The following is a 15694-nucleotide window of genomic DNA, read 5'->3' as shown; positions in this document are numbered from 1 at the left end:
CGCCACCTAAGCCTAAATCCTCCAGCCTCCTCAGCAGGATCCTGTGAGAGACGGTGTTGAATGCTGCTGAAAGATCCAGCAGCACTAACACCGCCCTTGACCCTTGGTCGAGCGTCCACCTCACCGAGTCAGCCATTTCAATAAGGGCTGACTCCGTGCTGTGGCCCGACCTAAAGCCGTGTTGGGAATCATGAAGTAGCCCGTTGGATTCAATGAAATTCGCCAACTGAGAGTGTACCAGCTTTTCCAGGATCTTAGCAGGGGCAGGCAGGAGGGAAATAGGCCTATAGTTGCAGGGAAGGTCCGGGTCCAGATTGGGTTTTTTAAGGATGGGGACCAGGGAAGCATGTTTCCACTTAGCGGGGAAACTGCCCGATCTGAGGGAGTCATTCCAGATGTGATTCAGGTAGGGATTTAGAAGGGGTGACAGTTTTTTGTATTGCTTGGCAGGCCATGGGTCATTAGGCGAGCCTGACTTGCATTTAAGTAGTTCTGCCATGGTGTCTGCTTCCGAGATGGCTGCAAATTCGGACAGGGTGGCCAGCGGTGGCGGGAGAGTGGAGGGTACCTCTTCCCAGTCCTCTTTGTTGGGGGTGGGGAAGGAGGAGTAGATGATCTTGATTTTATCCTCGAAAAATTGAGAGAGTTTGTCGTATAGTGACTGTGATGCGGGCTGAGTTCGAGTCAGAGCGTTGGGGTCTGTCAAGGATCTAACTATATTGAAAATCTCTCTGGCGCCATTGCTGGCGAGTTTGATTCTAGAGGCTAGAAAGTCCCGCAGACGAGCTTGCCTTATGCGCGCCTTCGCAAGTGAAGTGAAAGTAAGTAAATACATATGAAGAATTACTTTTTCAGGAATCTGAGCAGAACCATACACTTCCAATTTCCTAATGCAACTCCCCATAAACTAAAACTGTGTAAAATACTGCATGTAAGACAGCGCACACAACCACCAATTTTGGGAAATGCAAAAACCTGAAGTGCAACAGAGAAAATGTATGAATATCACGGGATATCTCTTTAGAAGCCATCTGTTCATATATCCGGGTATATAAAGTACAGGTCCTGACAAGTGCCGATAATCCACCCACCACCTCATTTCTGGTCCACGTTCTATTGTCTATTTTACAGCAGTTTCTTCTACACTGCTTGCCTTACTGTCCTCAAACCCTTCTATTCCTCTGGTCATCGGTCTTTTCACTCAATTAGTCATCCATGCATTCCATCGCTCACATTCACTGCTCCTAATCACAACCATACACACAATCAATGAATAAACAATGAATTATAAGCCGAACATACTGGATTAGACATTGCATGCTGCAGTTAAAGACATACAATGTATTATACTTTATAAAAGTATCACAAACTGCCAACAGGAGGCAGTAAATCTGCTCATGAGATCACGGAAATCTCCTACAATGGACAATCAGAACAAGGTAAAATTACATTACACCAATTGGTACTTTTGAAAAAGCCATAAAACAACAATTCCTATTAACAAGCTAGAAACTTTCACAGGCTAAAAACTTTAAGCAGCTTTTGGTGATGAAACACAAAAGAAAACTTACATCCTTCATTTGCGTGTCCTGCGTTTGACATAGTACAATTGACTGTCTTTGCTTCAGAGGGCTGTCTGAAGGGTGAGAAAAGGCAAGAATTAAGCTTTAAAGGTCTAAAAGAAGTGCTTATAAACAACTATTTTCTGTTTTTCTATTTAGTGTAAATATACAGCCATTGAAATTAAAGCACAAGTTACTTACCTTCGGTAAAGATATATCTGTAAGAAACATTAGTTAGTTATTGATTCCTGACCTTAGAATGACCCCCAGATGTCAGACTGGATCCGGAAAGTTTATCATCAGCAGTACCTCTGAGAGTCGGAAGGTGGCGTCAGTCGGCTCCGCGGCCGTCGTTGTGGTCGTCGGGATGACGACGCGTCAGCTTCTTAGACACCGCCCTCGCGCGCTGATGTCAGTTCTATACACGACTTTCCACACCAGAAACGCAGAGCCATTCAAGACACTGACCATTGGTGCACAAAACTAGGGCCCTGAAAGGATATCCTTAACTCTAGAAATCAGTTCGCAGAACGGAGAGGATGGGTGGGGCGGTAAGGAATCTATAACTAACTAATGTTTCTTACAGATATATTGTTACCGAAGGTGTAAGTACCTTGTGCATCTGAAAGAATCACTTTAGTTATAGATTCCTTACCTTGAAATAGATACCCCGGCATTACCAACCCCGGTGCTGGGTCTGCGAACCAAGATCACACCAGAAAGTCCTGGAGAACAGAATGGCCAAAGAAGCCGTCTCACCGGACTTGGCTGTGCAGGTAATAGTGTTTGGGGCGACTGCCTGGGCGATCCCTGCTTCAACAACCAGTCGTCGAGATAGGGGAAGACTGAGACCCCTGAGCTGCGCAGGTGAGCTGCGACCACCGCCATCACCTTCGTGAATACCTGTGGGGCGCTGGTAAGGCCAAAAGGACTGTAAACTGTAAATGCTTGTGTTCTACCATGTATCGCAGACAACGCTGGTGGGCCGGCAGGACGGGGATGTGAAAATAAGCGTCCTGCAAGTCCAATGCCACCATCCAGTCGAGGGCAGACAAGACCTGAGCAAGGGTCAACATTTTTAACTTCTTCCGGAGGAAGCGATTGATGTCCCTGAGGTCCAAGATAGTATGCAGGCCCTTGTCCTTCTTGGGAACCAGAGAGTAGTGGTAGAAGCAACCAGGACCTACTTCTGGGACAGCAACGCGCTCGATGGCTCCCTTGGCCAAGAGAACCGTAACTTCCTGCTGAAGAAGCGCCAGATAATCCTCCGACATGCAGTGGTAACAAGGTGGCATGGCTGGAGGGGTAGTCTCGAAGGGAAGTAAGTAGCCCCTTCGGACTATCTACAAAACCCACCTGTGCACCAGAGGTGATGGCGAATCCTGCTGCCAACTGGCGTTTTATGGGCCTGAAAGGACGGACTAGGAGGGTTTGGAGGCTGCTGCAGAGGGAGGAGGGGGGTTATTTGGACTGGCCCACCTGCTGGCCCCCGGAACCTCGTCGGCTGTTTCCACGTCCCCGGCCGTGGCTGGTGACTCAGGGCCTGTTCCTGTTCTTTCCACCACATTACAAGGTGGACCAAAGGTGCCCCCCTGGTCCTGATGAAGATCCTTATGTAAGGGGTGGAATTTCTTACACTAACCTTGGGTCGTAACGTCAACAGCTCAATCTTCTCTGTATTGAATGCAGACAACAGTGATAGACTCACCGTGTCCTTTTTTTACATTCTATTTCTGTAAATAATTTAGCCATGGTTAAGGCTGGATAGGCCTTTCATGCGTTTGGATGTACACACTGTTCACTGCCCTCCCTACATCACTCGCCCTCACTTCTGCACACTGATGCATCTACTCCTCCCTTCTGGGGCACCAATGCACAAACTTTTTTGATAAATGTGCTATGTTTTGAACATGATGCATTATATGTCCAACATGATAAAATATATTTAATATGCATAAATATTGTTTGCAATTAATTAATGAGGTGATTGATGTCAATGTAATATTGTGTTTCAACTGGGACCAGCCCCCCTTATTGTACTTCCCTTTATGAGTGGGCGCAAAAGCAACAAAAGGTTGTTTTGCAAAAGTCTTTTGTCCTGTCAATATAATACATTAATCTTCTTTTGACATCTAGTGTATGAAGAGCTCGATCTGCCACAGAATTTGGGTGAGGGAAGAAAACAGGTAGTGCAACAGATTGGTTAACGTGGAAAGGGGAAGGAATTTTAAGTTGGTACAAAGAACCACAATATCTCTATGTAGTTGGAAAAATTGCTCTTCTAAAGATGGGGACTAGAGCTGACACACCTTAGTGAAGTGATGGCAATTAAGAAGGCAACCTTCTAAGACAAATTGGAGGGGGCAATTTTGCCATAGTTCAAAGGGTGGACCCATATGTTTTGTGAGAATAGTGAGATTCCACACAGGTGCAGCTCTAGGTAGCATTACTCTTAAGGCCTTCCATGAAAGACTTAACCGGCACTTTCTACAGAACAGGCAGCACTTCTTGTTCAAAGGCAGCCACTGCCGCAAGATGTAGACGTATGGAAGTGTAAGCAAGGCCATAGCTCTGTAAATGCAAGAGGTAACAAATGTTTTGTACAGATGCATCGAGTGGATCAATTTTTTGGTTACAAAAGTAAAAAAACAATATATTTTCCACTTGGCTGCATAACAAGCTCTAGTGATAGGTTTACATGCTTCCTTACAATGGTCATGCATTCTGGTGGCAAAATTAGATACTATCATTTCCAGGAGCCAAATCGCATGGTTTAGCTCGAGTAGTGTGGTGAACCACGGTTGATGAGCCCACGTAAGAGCCAACAGAATAAGGCGATACGTTTGCCTGAGCCTCCAAACCAGAATTGGAAGAAGAGGCGGAAAAGCGTAGGCAAATATCCCTGACAAATTCATCCATAGAGCATGGTCTTTGGATAGAGGTTGAGAGAACCTGGAGGCGAAATTTAAGCATTTTGCGATCTCAGCGGTCACAAAGAGATCTATCTGTGGAAACCCCCAGTTGTGGAAGTATGGGAGAAAGACTTTGGGGTGGAGTTCCCATTCGTGGACTTCTTGCCGCATCCGGCTGAGGTCAGCAAAATCATTGTTCATGCCCGGAAGATGTTATGCTAACAGTTGGATTTAGTGATGTATTGCTAAACAGTCTGAGAGAGGCGTGACAACTGTAGAGTGTGCCCCCCCCTTTTTTTGTACACAGTACATGGCTGTTATATTGTCCATCAAGACTAAGACGACTTTGCCTCTGAGGTGAGGTAGAAATGCTTTCAACGCTAAGTGAAAAGCTTGAAGCCTTAGGTAGTTGATGTGGAGATTGTGGTGTTTGGTGTCCCAGAGACACTAAACTATCAGATCTTGTAGGTGAGCACACCAACCTGCGAGGGATGTGTCTGCTGTTAGAACGACCAGTGCAACAGGGTCGAAGACCTGCCACCTTTTTAACAAGTTTTGTATGTTACACCCCTCCAGTGAGCGATAAGTGCAGCTGTCTACCAACATTAGATCATCCAGTCGTCCCTGTGACTGAGTCCCCTGTCGTGCCAACATTTTTGTAGTGGACGCATGTATAAGCTGGCATGAGGCACTATGGCGATGCATGCCACCATCATTCCCAAAAGACGCATGGTAATTTTGACTGTCAGGTGCTGATTGGCTTGAAATTGTGGTAGCAGTGTTTGAAAATTTTGAATTCAGGCTGCATTTAGATAGGTTAAACCTAACTGAAAGTTGAGCACAATCCCTAGATATGGTTACAGCTGTGAAGGTTGAAGATGGGGCTTTTGAACATTGATAGTAAACCCCAGTTGATGTAGGAGGTTTATGGTAATCTTGTTTGTTGATCACATAGAAGGCGTGTACAGACTTTGATAAGCCAGTCATCGAAATAAAGAAAGACATGAATGTTTTGTCTGCGTAAATGCGCTGCTATCACTGCTATGAATTTGGTGAACACTCAGGCTGCAGTGGTGACTCCAAACGGAAGGACTATGAATTGGTAATATTTTCCCGCTATCACAAACCGGAGGCATTTGGAATATGCTGGGTGAATGGGGATGTTAAAGTAGGCGTCCTTTAAGACTAGTGTTGACATGAAGACGCCTTGCTGTAGAAAAGGAAGCACCTGTTTAAGTGTGACTATATGGAAGTGCTCTTATAGAATGTAGTGATTCAGAGGCCTTAGATGCAAATTGAAGCAAACAGAAGGAGATGATGGACAGAGCGCTGAAACGTTTCAGACACTCACCCCCAGTTGCAGATCTGGGTTGAATCCATAATCATTCTTTAGCTAACTTCACCGCCCCAGTTCAGACTATGCCATAAGCTAATCAGTCTTGATCCTGTTCCTCATGGGAACAGTTTGTCTCGAACTGCGAAGCCAGGTCTTCCCTGGACTGGAAACAATCAGCCTGGGGCCGGTTTCGGGGCAGCACCCATCATCAGCCAGGCTAGCTTGAATCCAGCGGCAAAGTGAGCAATGGACTCACGTCTGGCATACCCTGCCAACTTAGGACGAACGAAGAAAACGCAAGATGATGGACGGAGTGCTGAAACGATTCAGACACTCACCCCCAGTCACAGATGGGCCGTAGGAAGTAGTCCTTTCTGGGACTAATGAAGTACAAGGAAGAAACCCCTGACCCTTGATGTTGTAGAGGAGCTGGTTCTATATCTCCGTTCAGAAAGAGAACTTGCACTTCCTGTTTGAGAAGTTGTTGATGTTCCAGAAAGAGTCGGTGGGTGCGAGGCGGAATACTGGGAAGAGTGCTGAGGAGGTCCAAGCAACAACCATGTTGGATAACATCTAACACCCACTGGTCCAAAGTTATGGACTGCCATGTGAGACGAAACTGCTGCAATCGACCCTCGACAGGTGTAGAATGATCGCCGGGGAGGGGGGCGGGTGGGGAGAGGAATAAGTGAGTCACTTTGTTGCCGGATGGCACAATACAGGTTGGTGTACCTTTGCCCTGACCGTTGAAGTGGTTACCCCTGTAGTTGCCTCTGAAATATCCTCTAGATGGAGAGGATTGGGTTTGTGACCTGTAGGAGATGCCAAGGCATCTATGGAGGTGGCTTTGTAACCTACGCTATAAGAAGAGTGACAAAAGGAGCCCCAAGGAGTGGGTGTTTGAAGTGCCCACACAGATTTGTCAACCTCCGTACCTTTTTTTCATCTGTTCCAAGGCCTCATCTACTTGTGGGCTGAAAAGATGTATCTTATCAAAGGGGATGTTTTGTAAAGTTTGCTGGATTTCTGGTTGAAATCCAGAGATACGCAGCTAGGCATGCCTCCATAGGAGGACACTTGTATAGATACCTCTGACGGCAGTATCTGCAGACTCCAGTGCACATCTAATGAAGGAGTTGGAAATTAACTTTCCTTCATGAACCGGTTCTTGCCTTTTTTTTGTTTTATGCTCCTCTGGGAGATACTGGAGGAGTTCCTCCATCTCATCCCAGTGAGCTCTGTGATAACTGGCCAACAGCTCCTGTGTGTTTGACATTTACGAATGATTGGCGGATTGCGCAGCAACCCGTTTGCATGAGTTGTAAATAAGTTCGGATTCCTTATTAGGAGGTGGTGCATCTGCTGTAATTTGAGAGTTTGCAAGTTTACAGGCATTTCAGCCAACTAGGGAGTCTGGTGGAAGCTGGCCGCAAATAAAAAATTGGGTCAGATGGTGCAGCTTTATTTTTTTTTATCTACCCTGGGTGATAATGCGAGCCCTTGCAGGATCCTTAAAAATCATCTGCATGGCGCATCATGCCTTTCAGCATTGGAAGAGATTGAGACGCCATGTGTGGTGCACAAGATTTCAAATAAAAAATCTTCCATGGATTACTTATGTAGTGTAACCCCATGGTATGCTGCTGCCCTAGCAATGAGGTCCAGATATTGATGAACTACCTCGTCCTTTCTTCTTCATAGGTATCTGAAAGTCAATTTCTTTTTGAAAAGAGGTTTGCTGCTTGGTCGAGGAGGGCTTAGATATAATCTATGGCAGCAAAAAGGGTGATCTCGGTGGGGTGGTTGCTTGGGAAGCCGGATTGAGAGGAGTCCAGGATGTGGATGGCTTTTATAAACGGAGAGTTGTGCGTTGATGCCTTCTAGATGACCTTGGCTGGAAAAGGGAGCAGGGAGATGGGTCTGAAACTCTTGATGTCTGTTGGGTCGGCAGATGGTTTCATCAGCAGGGGATACATCTTGGTGTTTCCAGCCGTGGGGGACAGTGGCGGTCTCGATGGACCAGTTGATGGTGCGGCATAGTTCGGGGGCGATGGTGGCTCAGTGAAAGATGTGGTGCGGGCAGGAGTCCAAGAGGGCTCTGGAGTGAATGCTCTTCATGGTCTTGAGGGTGTCATCTGTGGTGAGCGGGGTCCAGTTGAGCAGGATCTTTTGGGGGCTGGCGTCATTGGTTGTGGTGGGAGAGATGGGCAGGTCTTGGGTGTCGAAGCGGTTGTAGATCTGCTTGATCTTGTGATGGAAGAAGGTGCAGAGTTTGCTGCAGAGATCTTGAGAGGGTGGGACTTCTGTGGTTTCCCTGTTGGGTTTGGCAAACTCCTTGATGATGTCGCCGAGTTCTTTGCTATTGTGTACGTTGGCCTTGTTAGGTCGAGCTTGGGCATCGTATGCGCTGCTCTGAAAGGTATGTTGTATTCCAGTATAGACTTTAAGCTCCACCTACTCCACGCACATATTTTTCATTGCCTTATGTCACTGTCCTTTATAAATGCTGGCTTCTGATTCGTTAATAGGCCTGTTAGTCCCTCTTTAGTTCAGGCTTGTCTACATTTTGTAACCTCCCATGAGGCCTGGCTCTTACTTCTGTTACACGGTATTTCATTAGTCTGTAAGCACCATTTTCTTTAATGAGTTTCTCCTACTGCAGGCACAACATGCTTTCCTGCAACATTCAGCGCACCATGCACGCTTTCATTTTCCAAGCAGTTAGAGACAATGGCGGACGCTTCTTTGAAGTGAAATAGGTCTCGCATTCACAAGAGTTTGAGCTGTTTGCAATGTAAGTGACAATGCCTTTTATGTGTTAATTATAAAAACAGATAAAAGGCATTGTCATTTACAATGGCAATAGCTTAAACTCTCACAAATGCCAGACCGATTGTATTGCAAAATGCTTGTTCTTTGTGGTTTTGAGGAGGATGTGGTGTGATTGCGGCTTTGAAGGCTGCGTAGGCCTCTGCGGTTTTGTTGTTACTCCATCTCTTCTCGAGCCCTCTACAGTTGCGTCTGGACTCGTGGACGGTGGCAGTGAACCAACTGGATTTCTTGGAGTGTTGCTTGCATTGAGGGCCGTCAGAACAGTTGGAGATCCATTGGTGGAGGTTGCGTGCTGATGTACTGGCATCTATGGATGACGGCGGTGTGGTTGTGCTGAAGGATGCAGTGAGATGTTCTTCAGTGACCTTGTTCCAGTTGCGGCAGGAGAGGGCGGTGGTGTATCGTGGGTTTGGTGAAGCCGAAATAAACGCAGTGGTGGTCGGTCCAAAAGTGTTCGGAGGTGTGGCTGTAGGTGATGTTGTCACTGGTAAAGAAGACTGGGTCGAGCGTGTGTCCTGGATGAAGTCGCCACTCGGCGTTGGCAAGATGAAGCCAGAGGAGAAGGTCTGCTCACACATTTAACACTCCCACCACGCGGTGTGTCACCAAGCAGATTTGATGGCAGAGTCTACTGACCAGAGTTGCAAAGCTTCTCTGCAAAGGGGATGCAACCCTACTCCTCCAAGTTTGTTGATGTACCGCATTGGTCATGTTGTCCGTCAAGATCTCAACCGACTGATACCAAATTAAGAGGAAACCCATGATCGCCAAAATTCCAACAGTGATGTGTAACATCTGTTCTTCTGTAGACTAGAGGTCCTTGTTCTCCAGTTTCTGGATGTCTTCCAACCCTATGGTGAAGGCATTCATGATCATTGTTGTCACCTTGTGTAAGGGTGTTGTCCACAATCCACCAATGTGGATTCGCTGAGGTATCTTTAGTTTAAGATTTTGATACAGCCTTAGAGGTCCCCGTTGTACTGAAATCTCTCCTTACCATGGCACCACTGGAGGGCCCTCATGTGCCAGCGACAGAATGCAGGAAACTAGCAGACTGAGTAGTCATAAGGCCATCAGGCCTGGAATGATGGCTCCACGCAAACATCAGAATCACAGTCTGAATGTCTCAAACTCTGAGGAATAGGGAAGGTTCAATTTGAAGTGTTGTCTAGTACGGACCCTATAACCTCTTCGATGCGGACGGGCCCTGGCCGCCCGATGTCACAGTGGGCATTGTGTGGAGGACGGCCGGGAATGTCCAAACCACGGACGCGTCAATTTTTTCAGCACCGCTGCGGAATGTCCGCCGCAACGAAGAGGATAAACAGAACTCAATGAGATTTGGGCTCGTTGATTAAAAGCCAAGTACGATAAAGAGTGAGGTTGTTGCCTGCAAAAGGTGACCTCTCCAGATAGCTGGTTTAGATGGGCTAGTCATCCAGGTAGAGGAATAGTTGAATTTCCACCTGTCAGCAATGGGCACGACCACTTCTATAGCCTTCCTGAAACCTTGAGGGGAGGAAAGGAGGCTAAAAGAGAAGGACTATAAGCTGGTAGTGCTCCGACCTAACCATAAAGCTAAGTAACTACCTGCATAGGGCTGTGTATCCTCCGGGTCGACAGACAACATCCAGAACTTAGATTCCAGCACAAATAGAACATGAGCTAGGCACAGATTTTGAACTTTACCAATTTGAAGAACAGATTCAGAATATTGATATATAGGAGCAGGCAGAGGCCACCATCCTTTTTGGGGACCAGGAAGTACCATCAGTAGCACCCTGACCATTTCCTGTTCTCGAACCAACTCCACTGCACCCTTGAGAAACAAGGTCTGAATCTCCTGGTGGAGGGTGAGCAGGTTGTCTGACCAGAGGGTGTGTCTGTTGAAAGAGTAGAGCATACCCACTTTCCACAATCTGCAAGACACAGGTCTGATGTGATGGCCCTCCAAGCTTGTGGAAAGGAAAATGCCCTTTCTCCAACCGGAAGAGTGTGCAAGCAGGGCAGAACGATGCTTCTTTGTAATGAAAGGGAAAGAGGAGGATGAAGAGGAGGAGAAAGAGGAGGGCATGCATTTGTCCTCTATGTGCCTAGTAGAGTGGGTTTGCTTTCTCTTAATGGGCGTACTGCTGATGGTCCTTGTGAGAAGTTGGCCTGGTATATGATGTTCACTATTCTAGTGAACACCTTGCACCAGTCCAAACAACCCTTATGGTGATGGTTGTAAGTCAACCTTATAGACCAGCTATCCTAGAGGTAGCGTGGACAGAACAGTCTTAGGCTAAAAGACTCTTGAGGGCGTGTAAAGCCAGCTGTTTTACCATATGTAACCCCTTGAATATCAAATGAAAGGACACCACACAGGATATATATAAAATATATATGTATTTATTTACTAACACACTCCTCTGAACTCTTTATGAGATCAGAGGCCAAAGCACATAAGTGCCGCTCGTAGCCTTTGGGACTTGCGAAGCTACCTTTGGGCTTTTGTCTTTGCTGTTCCCCCGGACTGCCCTGCATACGGAGCCTGACCCAGGAGGACCTGCACATCTCGGCGCTTTCCGCCGCTGCTGGGGCCCGGACTGCGAGACCCAGGGTGCACAGCGCTATACCATCACAGCGCACCTGGTGTCTCTTCCCGCCCCCCAACTCCCTCATAAGAGCACGCCCACTTCCGCGCACGTGGGACGCGCGTGGGACTCAGCCCGGGGCTAAGCCCGGGCCAAGGGCGGGCCCGTTTTAGCCAGTTTGATCCCGGGAGAGACCGGACCGGGCCCCCCTCTAAGTCTGCGCCCAGTTGCCTTTGGTCTGCTTGAAATACACTTTTATAACTTGGTCTGGTCTTGTGCAACCCAGGGTCTGATTAATATGGCAACGAGGGAGACGAGGAGTAAACCGGCCACCTCGGCAACAGGTACTTTGGATAGTTTTCTCATTAAAGCAAATACTGTGGTAAATAATGGACTCACAGCCCTAGAAAAGCAGCTAGCAGAGGGAATTAAAAGTACACCGCGATCTTCCCTGGGCTCAACCACGAATGCCAGATCCCCAGATCTATTGGATGTTACCGACCCATCCCTTTTGGATAGTATTGATCAAACAATCGATTCAGTGTTACAGCAGCTGAGGACACCCTCTAATTCACACCGTGCTCGAGACTCACTCCTTACTATTCCTGAGATGACGTCACCTCCAATCCCCCCATTTACTTTTGACACGGGAAGGGGGGAGTGATACTAACCTAACACATCTATGGGGTCCTCGGGAGGGTGCAGTCCCGAAAAGAAAAAGACCTAGGCAGTTAAAGGGTGCTAAGAGGGCAAAATTGGATCAAATTCCAAATACCACTGTCAACATCACTGATGTCACGGAAACTTCCTCTGACGTGATTGTCAATGAAAGGGTGAGTTCAATGCACCCTGCCCACACTCAGACGCCAATACAGCATTGCCCGTTTATTTTTGGAGAGGGGTCTTGTAACAGTATGGACCGCTCTACAAACTTCATTACCAATATCCTTAAAAAACTGCTAGACCCCTTGTTGGTAAGGCTTGACTGTATAGACGCCAGACTTCTAGCAATAGAAAAAGCAACCGGGGGTAGGGATGATCAACAGGGACTGCGGACCAGCACCCAAGGAGTAACTCCGACAAATACTGGGATCTCCCCTCCCCTCAGTGCTTCTAGCACTATGATTTCAAATCAGCCTACTTCCACTGCTATTGTGAATGCTCCCATAGCTACACCACCTCAACCTAATCCATTACCCCTTCCAAGGCATCTTCCTCCCGTGCCTTTAGTTCGGAAGTCAAAGTTGCCTATTCCGACGACAACATCGAGGCAGGAAAAGTTGCCCACCAGAATGGCTGACCGTCCTCATCGGATTGGCAACAGCCTAATTCGGCCAAATGTAGTCAATCTGCCTCCCGAGGCGGCGGCTCATACTGTAATTCTGACTGGGGTACCTGAGCTTTCTAACTCTGCGGTGGAATCTTTTGACTCCTTACGCAACAAAGTTATTAGCTGGTTGAACATTCACAGGCCACTACCATCTAATTTGAGAGGGGAAGTACTGATGGTTAGGAGGGTTCCATGGGTTGGGCACACTGAAAAGAAAATAGGGGGTGACTGTATTCTTGTAGGTTTTAGGAACTCCCAGATTGTCCCCCATATCTGCAACCGGTTGGGGTGTTCGGGGAATACATCCATTGAATTGGTCCCGCGGTCGTTTATTTACCCTAGAAGCGATGACTCGCATCTTGGGGCAAATGACGGCTGGACTAGGGTGGGATCTGCCATTGATGGTTCAAGGTATAGGCCCGCACGTCATGACACATTTACACTTAGTAATTATGTTCATGCTAACAGATATAGCTGCCTTGACCAGGTTGACTGACTTGCGAGGGCTGCACTTACTGGGGGTAGTGAAGGGGTAGTCTCCTATATCGTTCAGCTTGGGACAGGGACAGATGTCACCGACACTGGTAATTGTAGCCCTATCCCCCCACCATCAGAGAGGCAATTTACCATTAGTACGCAGGGCTTCCCTACTGATCAACCACTAAGAATACTTCACCAGAATATAATAGCCCAAGAAGTAACTGATTTGGTGCTTCAAGATGGGTAGGCAACTCTGGATGGGTCTCTAGTGGTATGTACAGATATAGATGGTGAGAGAGTGAGGGAAATGATAGCCAAGCCAGGTCCGAAAAGGATGAATGTCCTTTCATGGAACGTTGCAGGCATTGCCAATAAAATAGATTCTAGCGACTGGGGGTCCCTAGTAGATAGCAACGACATCTGTCTCTTTCAGGAGACTTGGGCTAGGGAAGCTTACCTCAGGCTGGGTTATGCAACTTTCTATGTTCATGCTAGGTGGAGCGGCAAAGGGAGGCCTTCCGGTGGACTTGCGATTTGGGTGGCTTCTCACATAGGTTGTATAGCAGAGATAATACCAACCCACTCGGAGGACATACAATGTGTTCTGCTCAAATGGCCAAATGCCTACAACCTGGCGATTGTCAATGTGTACTCGCGTCCAGTGAGTGTGTCCATGGAATCACCTACCCTAGATGATTTATCTTCATTTCTGGGACAACTACCCGTTGATTGCAAGATACTGATGGGTGGGGATTTCAACTGCCACTTTGAACCACTAAAAGGTTTAAAGGAGGGTGCCTTAACGGATGAGGATGATTACTGGGGATTCCCCCCTGCCAATCTCCAAACCCGAAGTCGTGGTCCCCCTTAGCGTTGCAGATTACGTCCCTTACCTTGAACTACGCTCTGAGGGCCTGTAATGGGCGCACACCATCTGATGCCCCTTCAGTGTGTACCTTCAATAGGAAGGACCACGAATCACGTTTGGACTACATTTTTGTAGATACAAGTATGTGGCCCACGGTTTTGGACTTCAGGGTGGTTGAAAGAGCAGAAAGCGATCATAATGCTCTTTGCTTGGATATGGTACACCCAGGGCCCAAAGAAGGCACGTCACTCAATGACCCAAAGCAAGACACAGGGACCCTAGTTCTATCTAATAATAGACGTAGGGTAAGATGGGGGAATTGAATTGGATGAACTGATTAATAAACCCAAAGCCACTGATTTTAATGAGAAACTAGGTCAAATTCATGCAGACCTAGTGGGAAGCTTAGGAGAGGTTTTCTATCCTGAGACCGTGAGCAGGAAGAAGAGGACACCAACGCCAGCTTGGTACAATTCCACCTGTAAAAAGATAAAAACAGAGTTGATCTTTATGGTCAAGTCTGGTACCGATAAAAATAAAGTATCTGAGCTGAGACGGAAATATAGGGAAGCCACCGCCCATGCAAAGTCCGAATGGGGTTGGGATAGATGGCATGACCTATCATTGGCACTGGAAACCAGGGACTCAAGAAAATTCTGGTCACTAGTCCACACAGGTGTAGGTGAACCGAAATCAGCGGTGGAGCCAAACATCGCTGCCTCAATATGGGAATCTCACTTTAGTAATTTGTACCAAGATACCTTTGCAATTCCCCTAGAGGCAGCTGTTGATAGCCCCTCTGAGCCCAATGAAAAACTAGAGTTGACACTAGGTGAGGTACTAAATGCTATAGGGAGACTGGCGCCGGCGAAGGCTCCAGGTCTCGATAAATTCCCCGGAGATTTGTTTAGACACCAACCAGAGATCTGAGGTCCCTATTTGCTTATTATTTTCAACTCTATTCTAAAAGGGATGGAGATCCCCTGTACTTGGCTGGGGGCAGAGATAGTGCCGATTTTTAAAAAAGGTTCTCCTCTGCTCCCAGTCAACTACAGGCCGATCAGCCTTATAGATGTACCTCAAAAACTCTTTTCCCGTATTCTGCTGGACCATCTCCTGGACTGGATGGAGGACAACGCAATCCTTAGTCCGCTTCAGGCGGGCTTCAGGAAAAACACGTCCACCATGGACCAGATTTTCCGCCTTGTTCTCCTCTACTGGAAAACGGTAGGGATCGGGGGGGGGTCTGTACATGGTGTTCGTGGACCTGAGGTCCACATTTGACTTGGTACCACGCAAGAAACTATGGGCAGTGGTCAGGGAGCTGGGTGTTCCGTCACAGCTACTACAGGCAATAATTAGGCTCCACGATGGAAATTTTGCCCAGGTCAGGTGTGGGAGGGAGGGGGCACTGTCATCTAGATTTCCAGTTCTCAGGGGGGTAAGACAGGGCTGCGTCCTTGCACCGACCCGGTTTTGCCTCTTTGTTAACGGTGTAATATCTCATCTCGACAATGTCATGAACAACGATGCCCCCAGGTTGGCAGGCAGGAGGGTTCCGGCAATTATGTTTGCCGATGATACCATCCTGCTCTCCAAATCCCCGATGGGGATCCAACCGATACTGGATGGGTTTGGGGATTTCTGCAGGGCGCATGGCCTTGAGATCAACGCAGAGAAAACCAAATACATGGTATTCAATCCCTCAACAACTAGGCCTAATCCAACCCTGGGATCCGATAGGCTGGAAAGGGTTAGAACGTTTCAGTATTTAGGGGTAACTTTACATGAAAATCTA

The 15694-nt window shown here is 47.4% G+C and overlaps 1 protein-coding gene across 1 annotated transcript in view; it reads right to left on the bottom strand.

Annotated features, from left to right (window-relative positions):
• Positions 1-15694, bottom strand: part of RNF17 (ring finger protein 17) — a 3010943-nt gene that overhangs the window by 2846666 nt on the left and 148583 nt on the right. Inside the window, exon 4 of the mRNA XM_078657063.1 lies at positions 1572-1636. Within this exon, the coding sequence (XP_078513189.1) occupies positions 1572-1636 (65 nt within the window). The remainder of the gene's footprint in view (positions 1-1571; positions 1637-15694) is intronic.

The sequence above is a fragment of the Lissotriton helveticus genome, chromosome 8, assembly GCF_964261635.1.
Source record: "Lissotriton helveticus chromosome 8, aLisHel1.1, whole genome shotgun sequence".
In the NCBI taxonomy this organism is placed as follows: Eukaryota; Metazoa; Chordata; class Amphibia; order Caudata; family Salamandridae; genus Lissotriton; species Lissotriton helveticus.
The sequence above is the reverse complement of the archived record's forward strand: the minus strand, read 5'-3'. Positions and strand labels throughout refer to the sequence as shown.